At 41.0% G+C, this 17,119-nt stretch overlaps 1 protein-coding gene across 2 annotated transcripts; it reads right to left on the reverse strand.

Annotated features, from left to right (window-relative positions):
• Positions 1-208: 208 nt before the first annotated feature.
• Positions 209-16,636, reverse strand: LOC148025535 (mediator of RNA polymerase II transcription subunit 15a-like). 2 transcript variants are annotated; one of them, XM_087692719.1, is made up of 11 exons: positions 16,408-16,636; positions 14,957-15,068; positions 14,734-14,839; positions 13,175-14,611; positions 12,675-12,742; positions 12,487-12,561; positions 3,376-4,683; positions 2,951-3,292; positions 2,162-2,350; positions 1,512-1,603; positions 209-1,411 (listed from the first exon to the last, which is right to left on the reverse strand). In XM_087692719.1, the coding sequence occupies exons 1-11, from the start codon at positions 16,479-16,481 to the stop codon at positions 1,216-1,218; spliced, it is 3,999 nt and encodes a 1,332-aa protein (XP_087548845.1). In that variant the 5' UTR covers positions 16,482-16,636; the 3' UTR covers positions 209-1,215. The 2 variants fall into 2 exon arrangements, with proteins under 2 accessions (XP_087548845.1, XP_087548846.1); XM_087692720.1 differs by lacking the exons at positions 209-1,411; positions 1,512-1,603 and adding an exon at positions 1,630-2,054.
• Between the last annotated feature and the right edge of the window lie 483 nt (positions 16,637-17,119).

Here is a 17,119-nt window from a genome sequence, read left to right on the forward strand (position 1 = left end):
AGTGATCATCTCTTAATATATTCCACATGGGCTAGGAAGTGTATCAATAGCTCACTCGAGAAGGCCACCCATCCGATTGGTCTACCCACATGTCCATTAAGTGGGCCTCCAAGAAAGACCACCTAAATAATGCAGCTACTTTTGGTTAAAGAAAAAACCAAGAATTGTGCAAGGAGACATTGGGGCTCCCACCACTGTATTTATTGGACCTTGGAGCGTTCAATATGATTATCTTATTTCGCTCTTGTCATCTCCTTGAGCATTTCACATTAGGAATTGTGTTTTTGCATACACTTTGAATAGCAAAATAGATTTATCAATAAATATGAGCCTGACACTTAATATTTTCTATCATTGATATCAAAGAATACATCAATACTCGTCTTGTCAATGCAAGAAACCTTGGGAGATCGATAAACATCTTTTGATTCTCATGATTACACATGATTGTATAGCAATAGCATGTGCATTGCTTCCAAACTTTAAGCTGTCAATAACTCAAACATAGGTGCGCATATATATCTCGAACTTTTGGGCTGTCTAACATTTGGAGTCCCTTGCAGGTTTGTAGTCCTAAATATGTTTCTCTTAATCGTGGGTCTTCAACAAAGGTTGCACAACACTCTTATGGTCCTATAGTCTTCTTAAGAGGGTTGGGGATCTTCCTTCCAGATCATAGTTATCTTGCTTGTACTACCAGGATTCACAATACTATTCATGTGCGCCAATTGAATTCTTGCTTGAGTACCATAAGTAGTAAATGAGTTACCGACTATGGTAAAGATAGGCTAATCTAGTTATTATTGAGGTCTTGACACAAAAAAAATTGGTGTGGTGGGATAATATGAAGCATCTTGACTAGAGGAAGGGCATGCATGCAGATGAGGCTTCTTCTAGACTAGCTTCAGTTCTAGGTACCTATACTTGCAACATGCGCTTTAGGATGATGAGACATTGCTGAAGCACAAAGCACCCATACGATTTCCTTTAGTCTTTGAGAACAAAAACATAGAGCTAGCAATGGATTATAAGGAAGAGGTAAGCAAGCATGACATATGAGTACGCCTTGATGTAAGAGGCTCATGGGTATCCTCAACCTTGGAAGGTAGACCATGGCTGCTGCAGCACCTGTACAATTCTTTGGTCTCACTGGAAGCTCTGGGTTTTTACAAGATGTACTTACCCTTCTTTTACTTCATATTGCTGGTTCTGAAACTAGGCACTCACACATGACTCCCAGGATCCAAACGTAGAGCTAAAGCAGCCTCCACCTTGACGTGTTGCAACTTCTACCACTGCTATGCGTGCACTTGTATCCCAGGCTTTTACCATGTCTCCAAGCATAACTGGTTGAGGTAAGCATCGAACAGCTCTCATGAATTCATCTCTAGCAGTGCGTGAAACTGGATGACTGAAAAAGGGACAGATCAGGAAGACAATATCAACAAGATTTTCATAGAAAAAAAATTCTCAATATTTAGAAGGCATCAAGCTTGATATCATGTACATACTTGAAGTCTGGAGCCACATGGTCTACCAGCACAATAGGTGAACTCTCTGGATAGTATGGAGGAATTAGCAATCGCAAAGGTAGTATTTGAACCTGAGAGAAAAAAAGAGCAATAAGATTCTGCTTAGGTAATATACACAACAGAAACTTTGCCAATAAGCAAGGCCTCAAGATGCTGGGTTCAAAACTAATGCCCATGGTAATGTGGCAATCAAGGAATCAAAATTTGTTATATATAACATGAATTTTAACGATAAAAGGATAGGGCCACTTGCTTTTCCAGAATTTTTAAGGAGATTGCCACATGCCACACTCTTCAGGGGTATGTGAGTTACATTCTGTTTTTGCCAGAAACAAAGTTGTGTGTGATCCTTGATGATGACCATGTAATGTTAGCAGTATGACTGCTTGGTCCATTACTCTAACTCAACTATGTGCATGCTCAAACCAAGAGTTTCTCCATAACTTTTGCCAGGAAAAGTTTTGCTAGCCCAACACTTGTATACTACAGAAGTATTAAGAAGCATTGTAGATAGGATCCCAACTGTCCACAAAATCTTGACAGTTTAGTCTTGTGTTTTTGATTCTCAAATACCTGAACATTAAGTTGAGATAGATTCACAAACCCATGAGATCAAAGCATTTACTTACCATATGAAACAAATTGCTGCGAAATGCCACATTTGGATTCAATGCGATAGCATTATATGAGCACGTTAATACTATTCCTTCCTTTCTGTCTGCAGCAGCCACTCCTGCTCCATCATCATCTATTTCTACTCGTGTGTCAATGAGTTGCTCATTGATTTCATTGATTTCTTCCTCCAGATCTCTGTTTATCTGGATCAAAATATTTCCAACTGTTACTAATGCTCAAGATAGACCCCGACTCAGCCATAGATCATTCAAACGGACTAAAAGTGCACCAAATGATGTGCAGATTAAGAAACTTCCAACTGCAAACTACAAAGACCTACTTCACTATTGGAACTAAGAAGAATCATTCAAATTGCCTAAACCTTCACCAACGGACGTGCAGATCAAGAAATTTCCAATTGCAAACTACAAAGACCTACTTTAACTATTGGAGCTAAGAAGAACCAATTGCACCACCGTATATTTACAGCAATAATATTGTTGTACTCAATCAGCCTCTCATGTGCAGTGCTCAGAATCAGCAGTACAGGAAATACATCAGGTATCAGAGTTAGCTTACAAACATACTTTCATCAGAGCCTTCTTTTCTCCTCGCTCTATAAAAGCAAGCCAAAGCCAAATAAACTGGATATGTTCAAGAGCAATGTTTAAATGGACAAGCAACTCACAGGCAACAAGATGTCTATTTTTGCAATTCATTGCAAACATGACTTTCTATTCTCATTACAGAATCATATGACTTTAAGCAACATGGTAAAACAAATAAGGAGCGATCAGGATCACCTCAATTTTAGCTCGCTTGAATCTGGATGTTGCTGTTGACTCTATTTCAATATCAGAACTATTTGATCTTTGCAAAGTATTTACAACACTTCCATCAGAAGACAGCATAGATAATGCCATTGAATCAATCCGCCTTTTGAGCTTCTTGTTAACAGCAGCACCATTTGCAGATGTCAAAACTCTGGCTTGTAACCTGCACTTAACCACCTGTGCCAAGTCCTCACCTACTGCAGCCCTTGACTGGCTTCCAGGTGCAGACCCCCCCAATTGATCTGACAAGCTAACCAGTGAATTGATGTCACTAACAGCTGATGCCAAAGCTCTGGATGACATTTTGTTTATCTGACCCACCAAAAAAAAAAAACTCAGTTATAGAACAGCCAGAACCTCAATGTAGTAGAGGATTAAGAGGCAGAGAGACAAACTGCTTTAACAAGTCGTTCCAATGGTGGTTCAGTTGCAATCTGCCGATCATCCAAGATTCCTGAATGGAAATTCTGGCTACGATCTTGAATCCCAGCATTTTGAGGACTCGAGGTACACTCCCCTAAATAAGGTGACACAGAAAAACCAGGTGTACCAATAGGAGCTGACTGCCCATTGCTTGGAGCAGCAGTCACAGTGGATATTGCAGGTGTCAAAGGTTTCATGTCAGAAGATTCCTCTAACAGTGGAGAAGGGGAAGGACCTACAAATGGTGGTGTTGCAGCCTGCAATGGTGTTCCAACTTTAGGAATCTGCAGAGCTGAACTGCCAATACTCTGCATGTCACTTTGAGGGGACATTTGAGGGGGAGAAGCAATCTGTGGGGAGGATGCAGATTGTGATGAATTCTTTTGTTGCTGTTGTAGTTGTTGTAACAAAGCTCTTGTACCAAATTGTTGTTGATTTGAAATCATATGCTTCATTACTGCAGCGTGCTTTGCTGCTTTGCTATCACTGGTGGTATCAGACATAGGCTGAATGTGTTGAAGTTGCTGACCTGCCTGCAGTTGAGCAGCCTGCTGCTGTTTCTGTTGTTGTATCTGAAGCTGCTGCAACTGACGTTGTTGCAGCTGCTTTGACTGTTCATCTTTTATCGTATGTTGCTGAAGTAAATGCTGTTCATGCTGCAGTGCCTGCTGCTCTTGCTGCTGCTGAATAGAATTAGCATTGGTTTGCAAAGCAGTCAAATTGTTCGGTGCGAAAAGTGGCATATTATTCTGATGCAAAGTGCTTGTGACAGTACTTTGCGTACCACCAAGTGAGGGAGCACCTTGCATTCCATTGAGTGTGCCAGATGTACCAGTATTGGCAATCTTCTGCTGCAATGAAGCAGATGCGTTCCCTTGTAGCATTGTCAATGAGGTATTTGAAGAATGATTGGATGAAAGATCTGTTGTAGTTGAGCTAGCTGCAACCACTTGCTGTGGTTGTGAAACAAGGTTTTCCTGTTGCAAGCTCTGAGGTAACTGATGTGCTGCTTGGACTCCCTGAGCCTCAGTCACACCTGCTAATGTTCCTGCAGGTGGCTGCTGCTGTGGAGATTGCTGTTGTGTACATTGCTGCATCGGAGCACGTTTACGACGCTTGAAAGTCTCCATGATGCTTATGATTTGCTTTTCAATTGCTTCAACCTTATCTATTTCGAAATCCTTGGGAATTTTTCCTTTAGGAGCCAACAAGTATGGAATCATTCGCTTCAATACCTCTTTGTAGTTGGACAATTTCTGGAGTTGTTCAGCTGCCATAGGCTGTTCATAATAATGCATTCAAGTCAATGCAAACTATTTTTTAAAAAGTAAGAAACATTAAACTGCAAGTAGGAAATTCTATTCAAGCAGTTGTTTGTAGTCAACATGGAATAATAAAAAATAAACAATCAAAACAGTTTTGAAGTTGTTATTGTTGATGCTGTGACCATCACATCCTAATCTGAATGGGAATAAAGCCAAAGATCTATCTCCATAATAAAGTAGCACCGTGACCGAGTCACCAAGCACCTGGAGTTGCAATTCAAGGCTGATGAGACAGCCATAGAAACATGGAACAGGGAGCAAGGATGACAGAGAGAGCCAAACTCACAGAATGGAGATGGGGAACAGGGGATGGCATATAGAAGAACATAGAAAATGTGATTTTTTATATTTTTTACAATCCATAGGCATTGGCATAATAGAAAGGGATAGACCATTTTAAGTTAAATGACATGATAGTCATAATCAGACTACTAACATTCAACAAACTCCAGTAGATCATAGAAAGCCTGAAGTAGAATTAGCCGGAATGTTGTTAAGTTTAATTATGGCACTAACAACTATAGGTAAAAGAGTCAAGACTGAAGTAATATAGCCTGAAGGCCAAGCTAGTAGAAACCATAAACTAAGCAACATCAACAAAGCTACAAGGCTACAAGCAAAAAGGAAACTGCAATGACCCAATGGACCAACTGTAATTACATGATAATAAATGTCAAAAACCACAAGCCTACAAGGCTACAAGCTGAATCACTCAGAATGATCATGGTCAAAAAGTGCCTCAGCTACTCCAGAACTTCAGGTGTCATGATCATGAGTGCCAGTAGGTCATCCATCCCTATAAGCATCATTCTCCTCTTCTTGTTACATCTTGTTGGCCCAAGTGTGAAGTAAGAGAGATAAGAGAGACACACACAGGAAGAGAGAGAGAGGATAAGAAAATGAAGCACACAAGAATGCTCAACACAAAGATGATCAATCAATGTACTCGACTGAAATGAATCAAAGTACAATATACTCAACTCATATGAATCAATACTAATGTGCTAGAACACAAAACACGTCTTAAAATAGAAAACCCTAAGACTAATTGTATAAGATGCCTAAGCAACCCTAGCCCTGACTATGCTAGGTGTACTAACTATCTGAACTGTCCTTTAACTCTTAGTGAAGCCGGCCTTCAGGCACCCAAAGGGCAGTCAATCTCATTTATACAACCACTTAATAAATCAAAATAGTAAATTCAGCAATTAAAATCCACACACGGCTGGAGCTAGAGTGCTCTTGCACCACACATGAAATTTGTTGGTTCCAAAGCCCAATGCCCCTTTCGATATTTCTTTAGATTATTGAACGATGCTCCAAATTAGTTAACAATATGTTGAATTGTTGGCGTTTTCTCACGACACAAATGATCCACATGTGCTCAATGACTATGTCACCTTCATTGTTGGACTCTAACCACTTTTGGACTATTCAAACATCCACCTAAAGAGTTCACCCTACCAAACCCTAGAGATGACAGCCAACATTCAACCTCAAATTCTTGGAGCATTCACTTAGATAATTATCCTTCACAATCCCCATGAATTTGTGCATTATCCCTCTCACAAACAAAGGAATTTATCGTGATAAAACTATGAGAGAGTTGTTTTCTCTGCAGCAAAATTGTCCAAAAAGTGCACAAGGCTCAAGATCTCAAAGAAGAAGATAGAATCTCAGCTGGAGATGTTGCATAAACCTGACTTGAAGAGATTTAGGTCAAAAAACATCAGCTAATAATGGAGTTCTAGAGTACCCTATAGAATCTCCATGCCAAGAGGAGAAGATCGGCTGCTGCCTTGACTCCCACACATGCTACACTGCAAATGCATTCTTCATATCCGAAATTGAGAACAGCAGCAACAAAACTATAGTGCAGCAATGAAACTAGACATGGGCTGCCGAGGAGAAAGGGAGACCTGCAAATGGCAAGCATGGCTTTCTGAATGCATTTTCCCTCTTTATATTCATGTTAAAGCACAAGGGGGAAGCTCCACATTTAACAACTACTTGCTTGGCATTTAACAACTGCTCCTTGAGCAAAACTTTCAACATAACTTAGAATAATTCTAAGGTCCAAACTCAATTTAATGAAAGTCCCACATTTAACCTTGTTCCTTTGCCCTACCCTTATGGCACACTTGTCTACTACAAGCCCAATGACAACTCATCTACTACTTGCCATTGCAATTAGCACCATGCCTAGAGCTAGGGGTACTAGAGTTCAAGTTAATTATTATTGAAAAATCTTTGGTGAAGTTTTATCAAAGTATTAAATTCTTTCACAATTCACATTTTGAAATCTCATGACAATTAGCTTGCCTAGGAGGCTCATCTAGGATATCAATCAGTAGCCCATGAGATGGCCAACAAAACCCCCTCCATAATATGGGCTGACATATCCAAGAAAATATAGGGACCGATTAGGCACGGAGATCGAGGTAGACAGTCGTTACGCACAGTGAGAGACAGAGAGAGTGCGAGAGAGCAGAGTAGAGAGTGAGCACGTTTTCACGTACAATGACGAGTGTGTACCTTTAGGTTTTTAGATAGATATATATGTGTAAGTACAAGTGCTATGGGTGTGTTCACACCCGAGCACATTTAAAAGACACAAGTCCTTTATTCCCAACAACCTCCCACCTAAAGACACTATGCCTTAAGGGGAGAAAAGAATCAACTAAGTCTAGGTATGTACAAAGCTGAAATATATATATCTATCCAACTCCCATCATTTATCGACAATGAGCAAACCGCTCTCCCAGAAGACCCTTCGTGAGAAGGTCTGCAAGGTTATAATCTGTATGCACTTTGACAAGCTCAATGCTTTTGCTGTCAAGTACATCTCTAATGAAGTGGTACTTCACCTGTATGTGCTTTGTCTTTGCATGAAAGACAAAATTCCGTGCTAGCATGATAACACTCTGACTATCACAATGGAGAACAGGTAACTTTGTGATGCCAAGCTCTCCCACCAGATGTGAAAGCCATAAAGCCTCCTTGCATGCCTCAGTGGCAGCCACATACTCTGCCTCTATAGTAGACAATGCAACACACTTTTGTAGCCTGGAGATCCAAGAGACTGCTCCTCCTGTGAAAGTAAACACATACCCAGAAGTGGACTTCCTGCAGTCCGCATGACCAACATAGTCTGCATCCGTAAAGCCAACAACAAATGCCTTCTGCTTTCCAAAGCAAATGCACAACTCCTTTGTGCCTTTGAGGTATCTCATAATACATTTCACTGCATCCCAAAGCTTCTTGCCAGGGTTTGCCATGTATCTGCTAACCACTCCCACTACAAAGGCAATGTCAGGATGTGTAGCAACCATAGCATACATCAAACAGCCAACAGCTGAAGCATTATGGTATCTTGGCCATTTCAGCCTTCTCATCATCAAATATGGGACTTTCCTCTGCACTAAGTTTCACATATGGAGGCAATGGAACCCCAATTGTTTTCCCCCCTCCATATTAAAACGCTGCAAAACTTTGGAGATATACTCCTGTTGAGATAGATAGAGTGCCACTCTAGGCCACTCTAGGCCAGTCCTTCAATGCTCTAATACCATGTCAAAGTAAAGCAATGCGAAAGCGAATGACCACGACAAAGAGTGAACAGAGAGAGATGAGAGAGAGAGACAGTGAAACGCAGAAAATCTACAGTGAAGAATGTTATATAAGAATGCAAAATTATACATGGGTGCAAAGAGAATATCTGCATATGTCTCCGCCTTGAGGACCTCGATCTCCATCAGCCCCAAGTGCTGTCTCTGTCACCAACAAGCTAAAATCTGTTCAATACAAGTGATCAAAACTGCTAGAAACTCAGCCTTTAAAAGGCTGAAAAAAATGCCTCGTAAAAATGTCAAAATAAGCAAGTCAGCTACATTTAATGTAGGCAGCTGCAGTCGACGAACTGCAGTCGCAGTCGGACTATACAATCCAACTGCAATCGAACAATCCGCCGACTACAGTCAGATAGTCGCAATTAGACTACACAATCCGACTACTGACACATGGCAAAAACTGCCACGTGGCACTACTGACGTGACAAAGAGCTGACTGTTAACAATGAGACCCATGGAAGAAATTGGAATAGCATGCAAGGGCCATGCAGAGCTTGTCACCCGCTCATTCGAAAGCTTCATTTACACATTCAGAGTTATATGGACAACAATGAGTTCTTTATTGCACCACTTGAGGTTGTGATATTTTTCTTGGTATACCTTGGTATCATAGAGTGTATACATTCATCGACTCCCGTGACAAAGTGATCAACATTCAACATAAGGGCAAGACCCATACCCTTTATGTAAAGCTTAAAGGAAAATCAAACCCAATTATATTTGCTTCTATCATTTCAATAGTGATGAAAAATCATCTTCCAACATACTTGGTTTTTATCAAAGATAAAGATAATGATATAGATGAAGAAAGTGTGACTAGAATGAATTAAGATTGCATATCATCTGAAAATGTATACTGATTGCTTTTCTCAATCACTTACCGCCCAAAAGGCCTAATGATCATACCATAGGTCTGATCCCTGGCAATACTAGGCTGAAAATTGCTGAAAAATAGATAAGGAAGATTGCCACTTGGCAGAACTTCCAATGCAAAAGATACGAAGGCCATTTGGACTAAAAAAGGGGGGGGAGGCCGGGGTGAGAGAGAGAGAGAGAGAGAGAGAGACAGAGAGAGAGAAGCCGAATTTCAATCATAAGCTCTTGAGGAGGAATGTTTGACTACTATTGCCTATGCTTTAGGCTGTTTCCCAACATTAGAGACCATTATGGTAAAGACAGTTGCATATTCTTAACCTTGGAAAGTTTATGATCGCTACTGATGCATTTTTCCTAAAGATTACAACCTCTAATGCTCCAATTGCTGCTATCTGATGAATCCATTTCGAGCTAAAGAACAAAGACAACAACTCAATTTCTCCAATTGCTGCTATCTGATGAATCCATTTCGAGCTAAAGAACAAAGACAACAACTCAATTTCACCAATTTCTTGTAATCAAATCTCTAAATTTTCTCTCTACAGCTTTTTCTCTCATTCTTCAACCAATTCTCCAACTTTCCCTAGCAAATCTTAGGAATTCCAACCATTGGAGGTGGAGAATTTGAGGATTCTTTATTGTAGAAATTAGGGTTTGACAACAACCTCAAAAAGTGAGCTCAAAATTAAAGGCATAGGACTTTAAATTCAACAACTGAAATTTGAGAATCTCAAGGAATTTTAAGAGACCAGCCAACTATCATCAAATTTGGGGCAGAATTTTTCATCCAAGGAGCAAGGTGAAGGCTAATTCCCTATTAGATCAAGGGGTAAATTAGATTGAAGTCTTGTTGGTCATCTGTGATAGCAAGGGGCATTTGGATTGCTTAGGGATTGAAGAAATCTCAATGTATCTCCTCCAAATTGCAATGCAAGTGAAATAAATATCGCAAGGGGCACCAATTGTGAAGCCAACAAGGTGTCCAATGTCCAAGAATTGATCAGTTTCAAATTCAGTTTTATATAAATTTATTACTTGCTGCAATGAGTGTTAAATTAGGTCATTACCACCTTTTCTCAAAAGGAAGGCTTGTTTCAGATTTTTATGCTTGTTGTAATCGGTGTTAAATTAGGTCATTACCACCCGTTCCCCAAAAGAAAGGCTGGTTTCAACACGACAAGTCCGACAGCAGGCAGATGCCATGTGGCAGCCTGCACAGTCATATACTGCAGTCAAGAAGTAATCTAGAGCAGTCAGTTATTTTTATGCATCAGTCAGCCAGTTTTACTGGCCAACCTAATCGTGTTGATTATTTTATTTGGCCCCATTTAGGGCAGACCTGTCATTGGTCGCTTTCATCTTTGTTTTGTGCAGATTGAGAGAGTGCTCCAGCTGTTGATACCCTTACAGCCCTTCATACATACTACCTTCTGTATTCAACATACAATCACTGCAATCTTCAGCATTCTTATGTCCCTCCCTCCCTCCCTCTCTCTCGTTCATTTATTTCTTTCAGTCAGGTCATACACTTCCACACTCGCTGCACTCTCGCACCCAAAGGGCCAAAGGCAATGTATTAACCACTTTGAACCTTCTCTGTGTTTTTTTTAAACCTATTGGGAAAAGGGACGGTTGGCTCACAATTTACAAAATAGAGAGCATGTACACAACCACTCATAAGGGTGTCAATGATGAAGGGAGAAGAGGTGTGATGAGTTATATAGGTGACTACTGCATAGGGAGGCTGCTCAAGATCCAAAATGAGCAGGGTGCTCGTGGGTGCTCTACACAATGAAATGTGTTGCGTAATGCTGCAATACTGCAAATGAGAATGATCGTGCAACAAGGTGTTACTTGAACAATGCCCCCCATGCAGAAATAAGGGTGGTAAAACAGGGAAGGGATGCCAAAACAGCTGCGTTTTGACCCTCCTACACTATTCCCTGCCACATGGACATCTTCCTAGCTGCCTTTTGAGCTGTTAGTGCTGGTGTCAATTGTCGAACATCTCCAAGTTGTAGCGTTTTCAGACCAGCTGCCCTCCTCTTCACCCAAAGGCTGTCGTCATGCAGTATATTGTGTTTTTATCGTCCCAATTCGACATCCACCCTACTGCCCTGCTGTCCTCAACCCTCTGCATCAGTGTTTTTCCATTGACATTGGTGGATTGCTGCATCTCCCTAGAGAAACCACAAAAGTAAATTGTGTAGTATCACTATTTCTGATAGATTTTTGGTTATATGCTTGAAAACACAAGTCTGAAACATGGGCTGAGCCATGGGTACAAATCAGTTGTACAGGCTGGCTCCAAAAGAGGAGGATGGTCTAACCATGAGTATTATTTCACCTTACGAGCCATTTTTGAAGAGGATCAAGCACATATAAAAGGTGTGAGACATGTAAATTTAAACATCTTTTGCAATAATACGACTGTTGTCTCTCACCTCACCTCCTTGTTCACAGCTTCCATGACTTCTCTCTTCTATCTTTTTAGTCTCTCTCTCTTCACTCATTCTCTCTCCTCTACACTTCTCTCACCTCTTGGCTCTCTCCTTGACAAGCATATCAAAGCTTAGGTTTTTGATCCATTTGATTTTCTCATTTTCAAACATACTTTAATTTTTCTCCAATTTTCCACCATTTAACTTTGGACAGCAAGTATAGGAGCCACATGGTAGGTACTTGCGAGCATTCTACTTGGAGTAGAGACTAATCTTAGGGCTCTAACAAAGATATTGGAGAGATTTAGCCAAGCTGTACTAGATTGTCACTAGGTATTTGAAACAATTACACAATACCACAGGCCCCAATGTAACAGATGAATATGATATGGGGGATTCTTCCCCTTTATGCATCAGAGAAACAGGCTGGGTACGACCCAAGTGGGATGCTTGATAGCATAAATGAAACAAGTTTTCTACCTCTCATGGTCTCACCTAGACTCTGTTGACTATACATTGATAAGATTGTTGATCTCACACACAAGATTTTTTTCACAGTTGCGTGGGGTGCAAAGCACTACATGAAAGAGTATTGATCCTGGTCTCTCTATGAAGTTCCATCTTCAATAAGGACAGGAAACTATGATGCAAGAAGATACTTTACTTTGGCGAACCTAGTGTGGCAAGTTACAAGAATCGTGGTAAACATCCTGCTTCGACACATCTCACTTATCAGATAAGCTCCTCAATTATATTCTCATTTACACATATAACATACAATGAATCTTAGAGTTCAACGACCATGCAAGTACCTGTTCACCCCATAACTGAAGCAAGCGGTAAAGATCATCCATATCCTTGAGATACTTATCTTTCAAAACTTGCATCTGCTCACGCAAGACATCAAACGAAATTAATTAGTTGTTACATGCTCTGAAAAGAATTAATCTGCTCCATTGCATGGCTTTCTTATTTCTACCACTATCAACACAATGCATACCTTTGTCCAAACGATCTCCTGCGGATCTACTATTCCCAATTGTCCTACCTGTGACAAGGACTCCAGATCTGCAAGCAGGCAAACAAAAACCTTCCTGTAGCCCATTAAAAACATTTCTCTCGAAGTAAGATCCAGTCTATGCAAATTTTAGCATCCCAAAGAGACTTTAAAGTCAAATAGCAACCTCACCACACCCTTTTTTGTTCATCCAAGACTTATAGACCACATATATGAACAAAGTCCAGTACAGTTGATGAATAAGAAGCATGTCAAACTAGACATTCATTCGTGAAGAGCACTGCAATTCATAAAATTTTGACCAACCCAAACCCCTCCCTTTTGACCTTAAAATTTCCCATCAGAAGTGTGACAGTTACTTAATATTTCAGCATGCAGGGCTGCACTCAGCTAAATGCTACAAAAGATCAAAACCTCAATTTTGTGAAGGGCAAGCAACAATAATTAGAAAAATCATACAAGGATGACTGAAAATTACTTACTTGGCTGTGGTTGCGCTTGTTTTTGCTCTTCAACTTGCTGCTGCATCACACCACCTGGCTGTACAAGCCTCTGTTGCTGGTCTGGTTGGGTTGACCCAGCTTCCTGTTGCACCTGTTGCTGCTGAGCCATTTGTGATTGAGACTGTGGTTGAAGAACAGTATGACCTGATTGTGTTTGAGGAGGGGCCTGAGTTTGAGGCATCAAAGCTGCCAAGGAAGCTGATGTCTGGTGCTGCTGTTGCAGCTGTGCTTGAGCTTGCTGCTGTTGTGCCAACTTCGCATGCAAGAGATTTTGTTGCTGTTGTGAAGCCTGAAGACTGTTTTGCCCAGGAAGTTGCTGCGGAAGCTGCAACGATTGCAAGACAGATTGTTGTTGCTGTGGTAAAATCACCTGCTGTTGAAGACCTGGCAGTGGCTGTTGTTGAAGGACTGCTTGATGCTGAAGCAGTGATGGAGTCTGCTGTTGCAAAGAAAGTTGCTGCTGTTGCAAAGAGAGTTGCTGCTGCTGCAATTTCTGTTTGAACATAGCTGACTGCTGCAACCGATGTTGCATTAGAGCTGTTTGTTGGAGCTGCAAGGGCTGCTGTTGCTGCTGTTGAAGTTGATGTGACTGAAACTGTGTCTGCAGCTGTTGTTGAAGTTGTCGCAACTGTGGTTGTTGTTGTGGTTGTGGCTGTGACTGTACTTGTTGCTGCAAATGTGGCTGTGGCTGTGGATGTGACAACTGTTGCAGGGAGATTGACTGCGGCTGCTGGAGTAGTTGTGATTGTGAGATTGGTGGCAATTGTGGATGCTGCTGCTGTTGACCAGGCTGTTGTACCATGGCCCCCTGCTGTGTGATAGCACCAGTATGTTGTGGTTGCTGTTGTGGATGTTGGTGTTGTTGATGTTGTGCCTGTTGTGGCTGATGCTGTTGTTGCTGCTGCTGCTGCTGTTGCTGTTGTTGGTCTTGTTGCTGCTGCTGCTGTTGTTGTTGTTGTTGTTGTTGTTGTTGTTGTTGTTGTTGCTGCTGCTGCTGCTGCTGCTGCTGCTGTTGCTGCTGGAGCTGTTGTTGTGGTTGCTGCTGCCTTGCTTGCAGCTGAAATCTTTGGCTTGCAAGTAGAGCATTTTGTGAAAAAGAGGATTGCCCGTTGTTAGTTGTATGTACATTTTGTGAAGGAGATTGCCCACTGCTGATGGTAGTCAAAGAACTACCAGCAAGAGATGGTGGATTAGCAGATGACTGTCCTGAACTCAGTGTTGGAGGTTGCTGGGGCAAACCACCTACAGTGCTTGCACTAGAGAGGCTTGAAGGCACTCCAGCAGAAGTCTGCATGGCCCCTACAGTCGACATGCCACTTTGAGCAGATTGAGAAACTTGCTGCCATGCTTGAGGTTGAGCAAGGCCTGGATTTGTAGGCTGTCCTTGAGTTCGTGGAGGTTGCTGCACTGAAAGGCCTGATAATAGCAGATTAGGCAATCACTTTGATATAAAATTATTCTGAAACACATTGTCAATTTTTCAGCTGAATTACTTTTGCACTGCAACATATTAGTATGCAAAGCATTCTCTCACTCACTGGACTCTAGAGACTTGGCAGGATTGGAATTTGATGGTAAAGCACCATTTGGAGTCCGTGTTTCTATAGATAACATCTTCAAAGAAATTTTCTTTAGATAATCATGCTGCAGTTCAAAATCAAGGCAAAGAGTTACAGCCTGTCAGATTTTAAAGTTTCTGCAAGGATTGGTATTAAAAATGTGATCCTGTGGGTTTGATAGTGTCCAAGATATAGCCTTCACCTGGTCGTGAGCTGCATAGAATATCTTCTCCTCGAACCGACTAGCAATCTTCAATAATTCATTCCTACCTTCATCAGCAGAAGAAGGTATGTGCTTTTGCAAAGTATCCATTCTGCATTGGAAACACATTCAAACACATTTATACAACAAAGAATTGTGCAGGCATGGTTTTGAGTATTAAAACTATGACAATACTCTAGTGAAACCTAAACTAGAGCTGCAAAACAGCATCCTGACCCTAGATAAAGAATTCAAATTCATGACACCATATTTACATATTTAATGCTCAGCACATATTCTCTGGAGCAGCAAGATACGAAATAAGGAGCATCTTTCAATTATCCGACTCATATTCTGGCTGTAACAAAGTAATGGAACACTAAATCAGAAGGCAACACCTAACTTCCATCATAGCAAGAATAATTCAGCCTTCCTTCTCTTATCAAGAATCAAAGCCAGTACTGGGCCAATACCCAATCACACCTCTTCCCTCACCTTATCACGAATCAAAGCCACTATTATGCATAAGATTGATCGTTGTATTTTTTCCCAGGATGCTAATACAATCTCTGAGATATTGAGTCTGATTAGCAATAGATAGTCTCTCCTGTTACAAACCTCCGCTCCCTATTACTGCTATCTCAAACCAAGCTTTCAGGGATACGTGCAACGGGCACGTATAACATGATCATAATTGCAAACTACAGCTGCCAAACAGCAATCTGACCCTAGATAAAGAATTCGAATTCATGACAGCATAGTTACGTATTTAAAGCTCGGCACTCAGTCTCTAAAGCATCAAGAAATGAATAAGGAGCATCCTTTAATTATCCGACTTATACTCTGGCTCTTACAAATTAATGGAACACTAAATCAGAAGACAACACCTGACTTCTCGTAGCGGGAATGATACAGCCTTCCTTCTCTTATCAAGAATCAAAGCCAGTACTAGGCCAATACGTAATCACGTCTCTTCCCTCACCTTATCACGAATCAAAGCCATTATTATGCATAAGATTGATCGTTTTCCTTTTTCTCAGGATGCTAATACTACGATCATTTACTATCCATGTCGAGCGAATAGAAATATGCAAGCATCCATCATATCGAGAATGATACGGCTTTCCTTCTCTTATCAAGAATCAAAGCTACTACTAGGCCAATACCTAATCACACATCTTCCCCGATAAGAATACTAGGCCAATACCTAATCGCACATACTAGGCAATACCTAATCACATCTCTGCCCTCATCTTACCACGAATCAAAGCCACTGCTACATGCATAAGCTCGGTCTTCTCTTTTTTGTCAGGATGCTAGTATTACGGTCATTTGTTATCCATATCGACCGAGTTCAAATATGCAAGCGTTCAAGATCGTTGCATCTATCTACATGTCCAGATTATTTGACACAGAGTTATTCCGTCCAAAAACAGAAGCAGGATGCTTACATTCTGTTAACGATTTTCTGGCGGGAGTCTTGAGCTAGGGCTGCTCTCCAATTGTTATCCATGGAAGAAGCCATCCCTGCTGAGACGATGATGGAAGATCAAAATGGTTTGCGTGCGTGTGTGTGTGTGTGAGATGAAGCCGTAGAAGGAATTTAAATTCGGACATGGCCGGATGAACAGGTCTTAATAGACATGTCCGCCCGCTCAACCTTCCGCATACCACTCTCAACAGCGCTGTGTCGAAGAAACAAAATATAAGGTCTTTAATTAAACAAAATATAAGGTTGGCCAAAACCTTCCACGTGTCGATTTATCATTGGATGCACGTCGAGCCAAGATAATTCCCTTCCATTGTATGCTATTATTGGGCGAACCTTCCATTGTAAGTGTGCATGAAGTGTGACTCGAACTTCAAAAGCACTAAGAGTATTTGATGACCTGCCATTTCAAGATAGAGTCTTGTGGAATGCTCTAATCACAACTTATGTTGGAGCAAACCTTAATGATGTCTGTATACGCCACAATATGTTTGCTAGGCGTGACACGACTACAAAAGCACAATAAATTTTTGATGGCCTTGCGAATTCAAGATATAGCCTCATGGAATGCTCTATTGAGAGCTTATGTTGAGAGCAAAGCATGGAATGCTCTAATGACAACTTATGTTGAGAGCAAAGCATGGAATGCTCTAAGAACAATGAGCATAACAAGC

The sequence above is a fragment of the Lygodium microphyllum genome, chromosome 14 (assembly GCF_053477565.2).
Source record: "Lygodium microphyllum isolate KBCC chromosome 14, Lygodium_microphyllum_v1.1.10, whole genome shotgun sequence".
Lineage (NCBI taxonomy): Eukaryota > Viridiplantae > Streptophyta > Polypodiopsida > Schizaeales > Lygodiaceae > Lygodium > Lygodium microphyllum.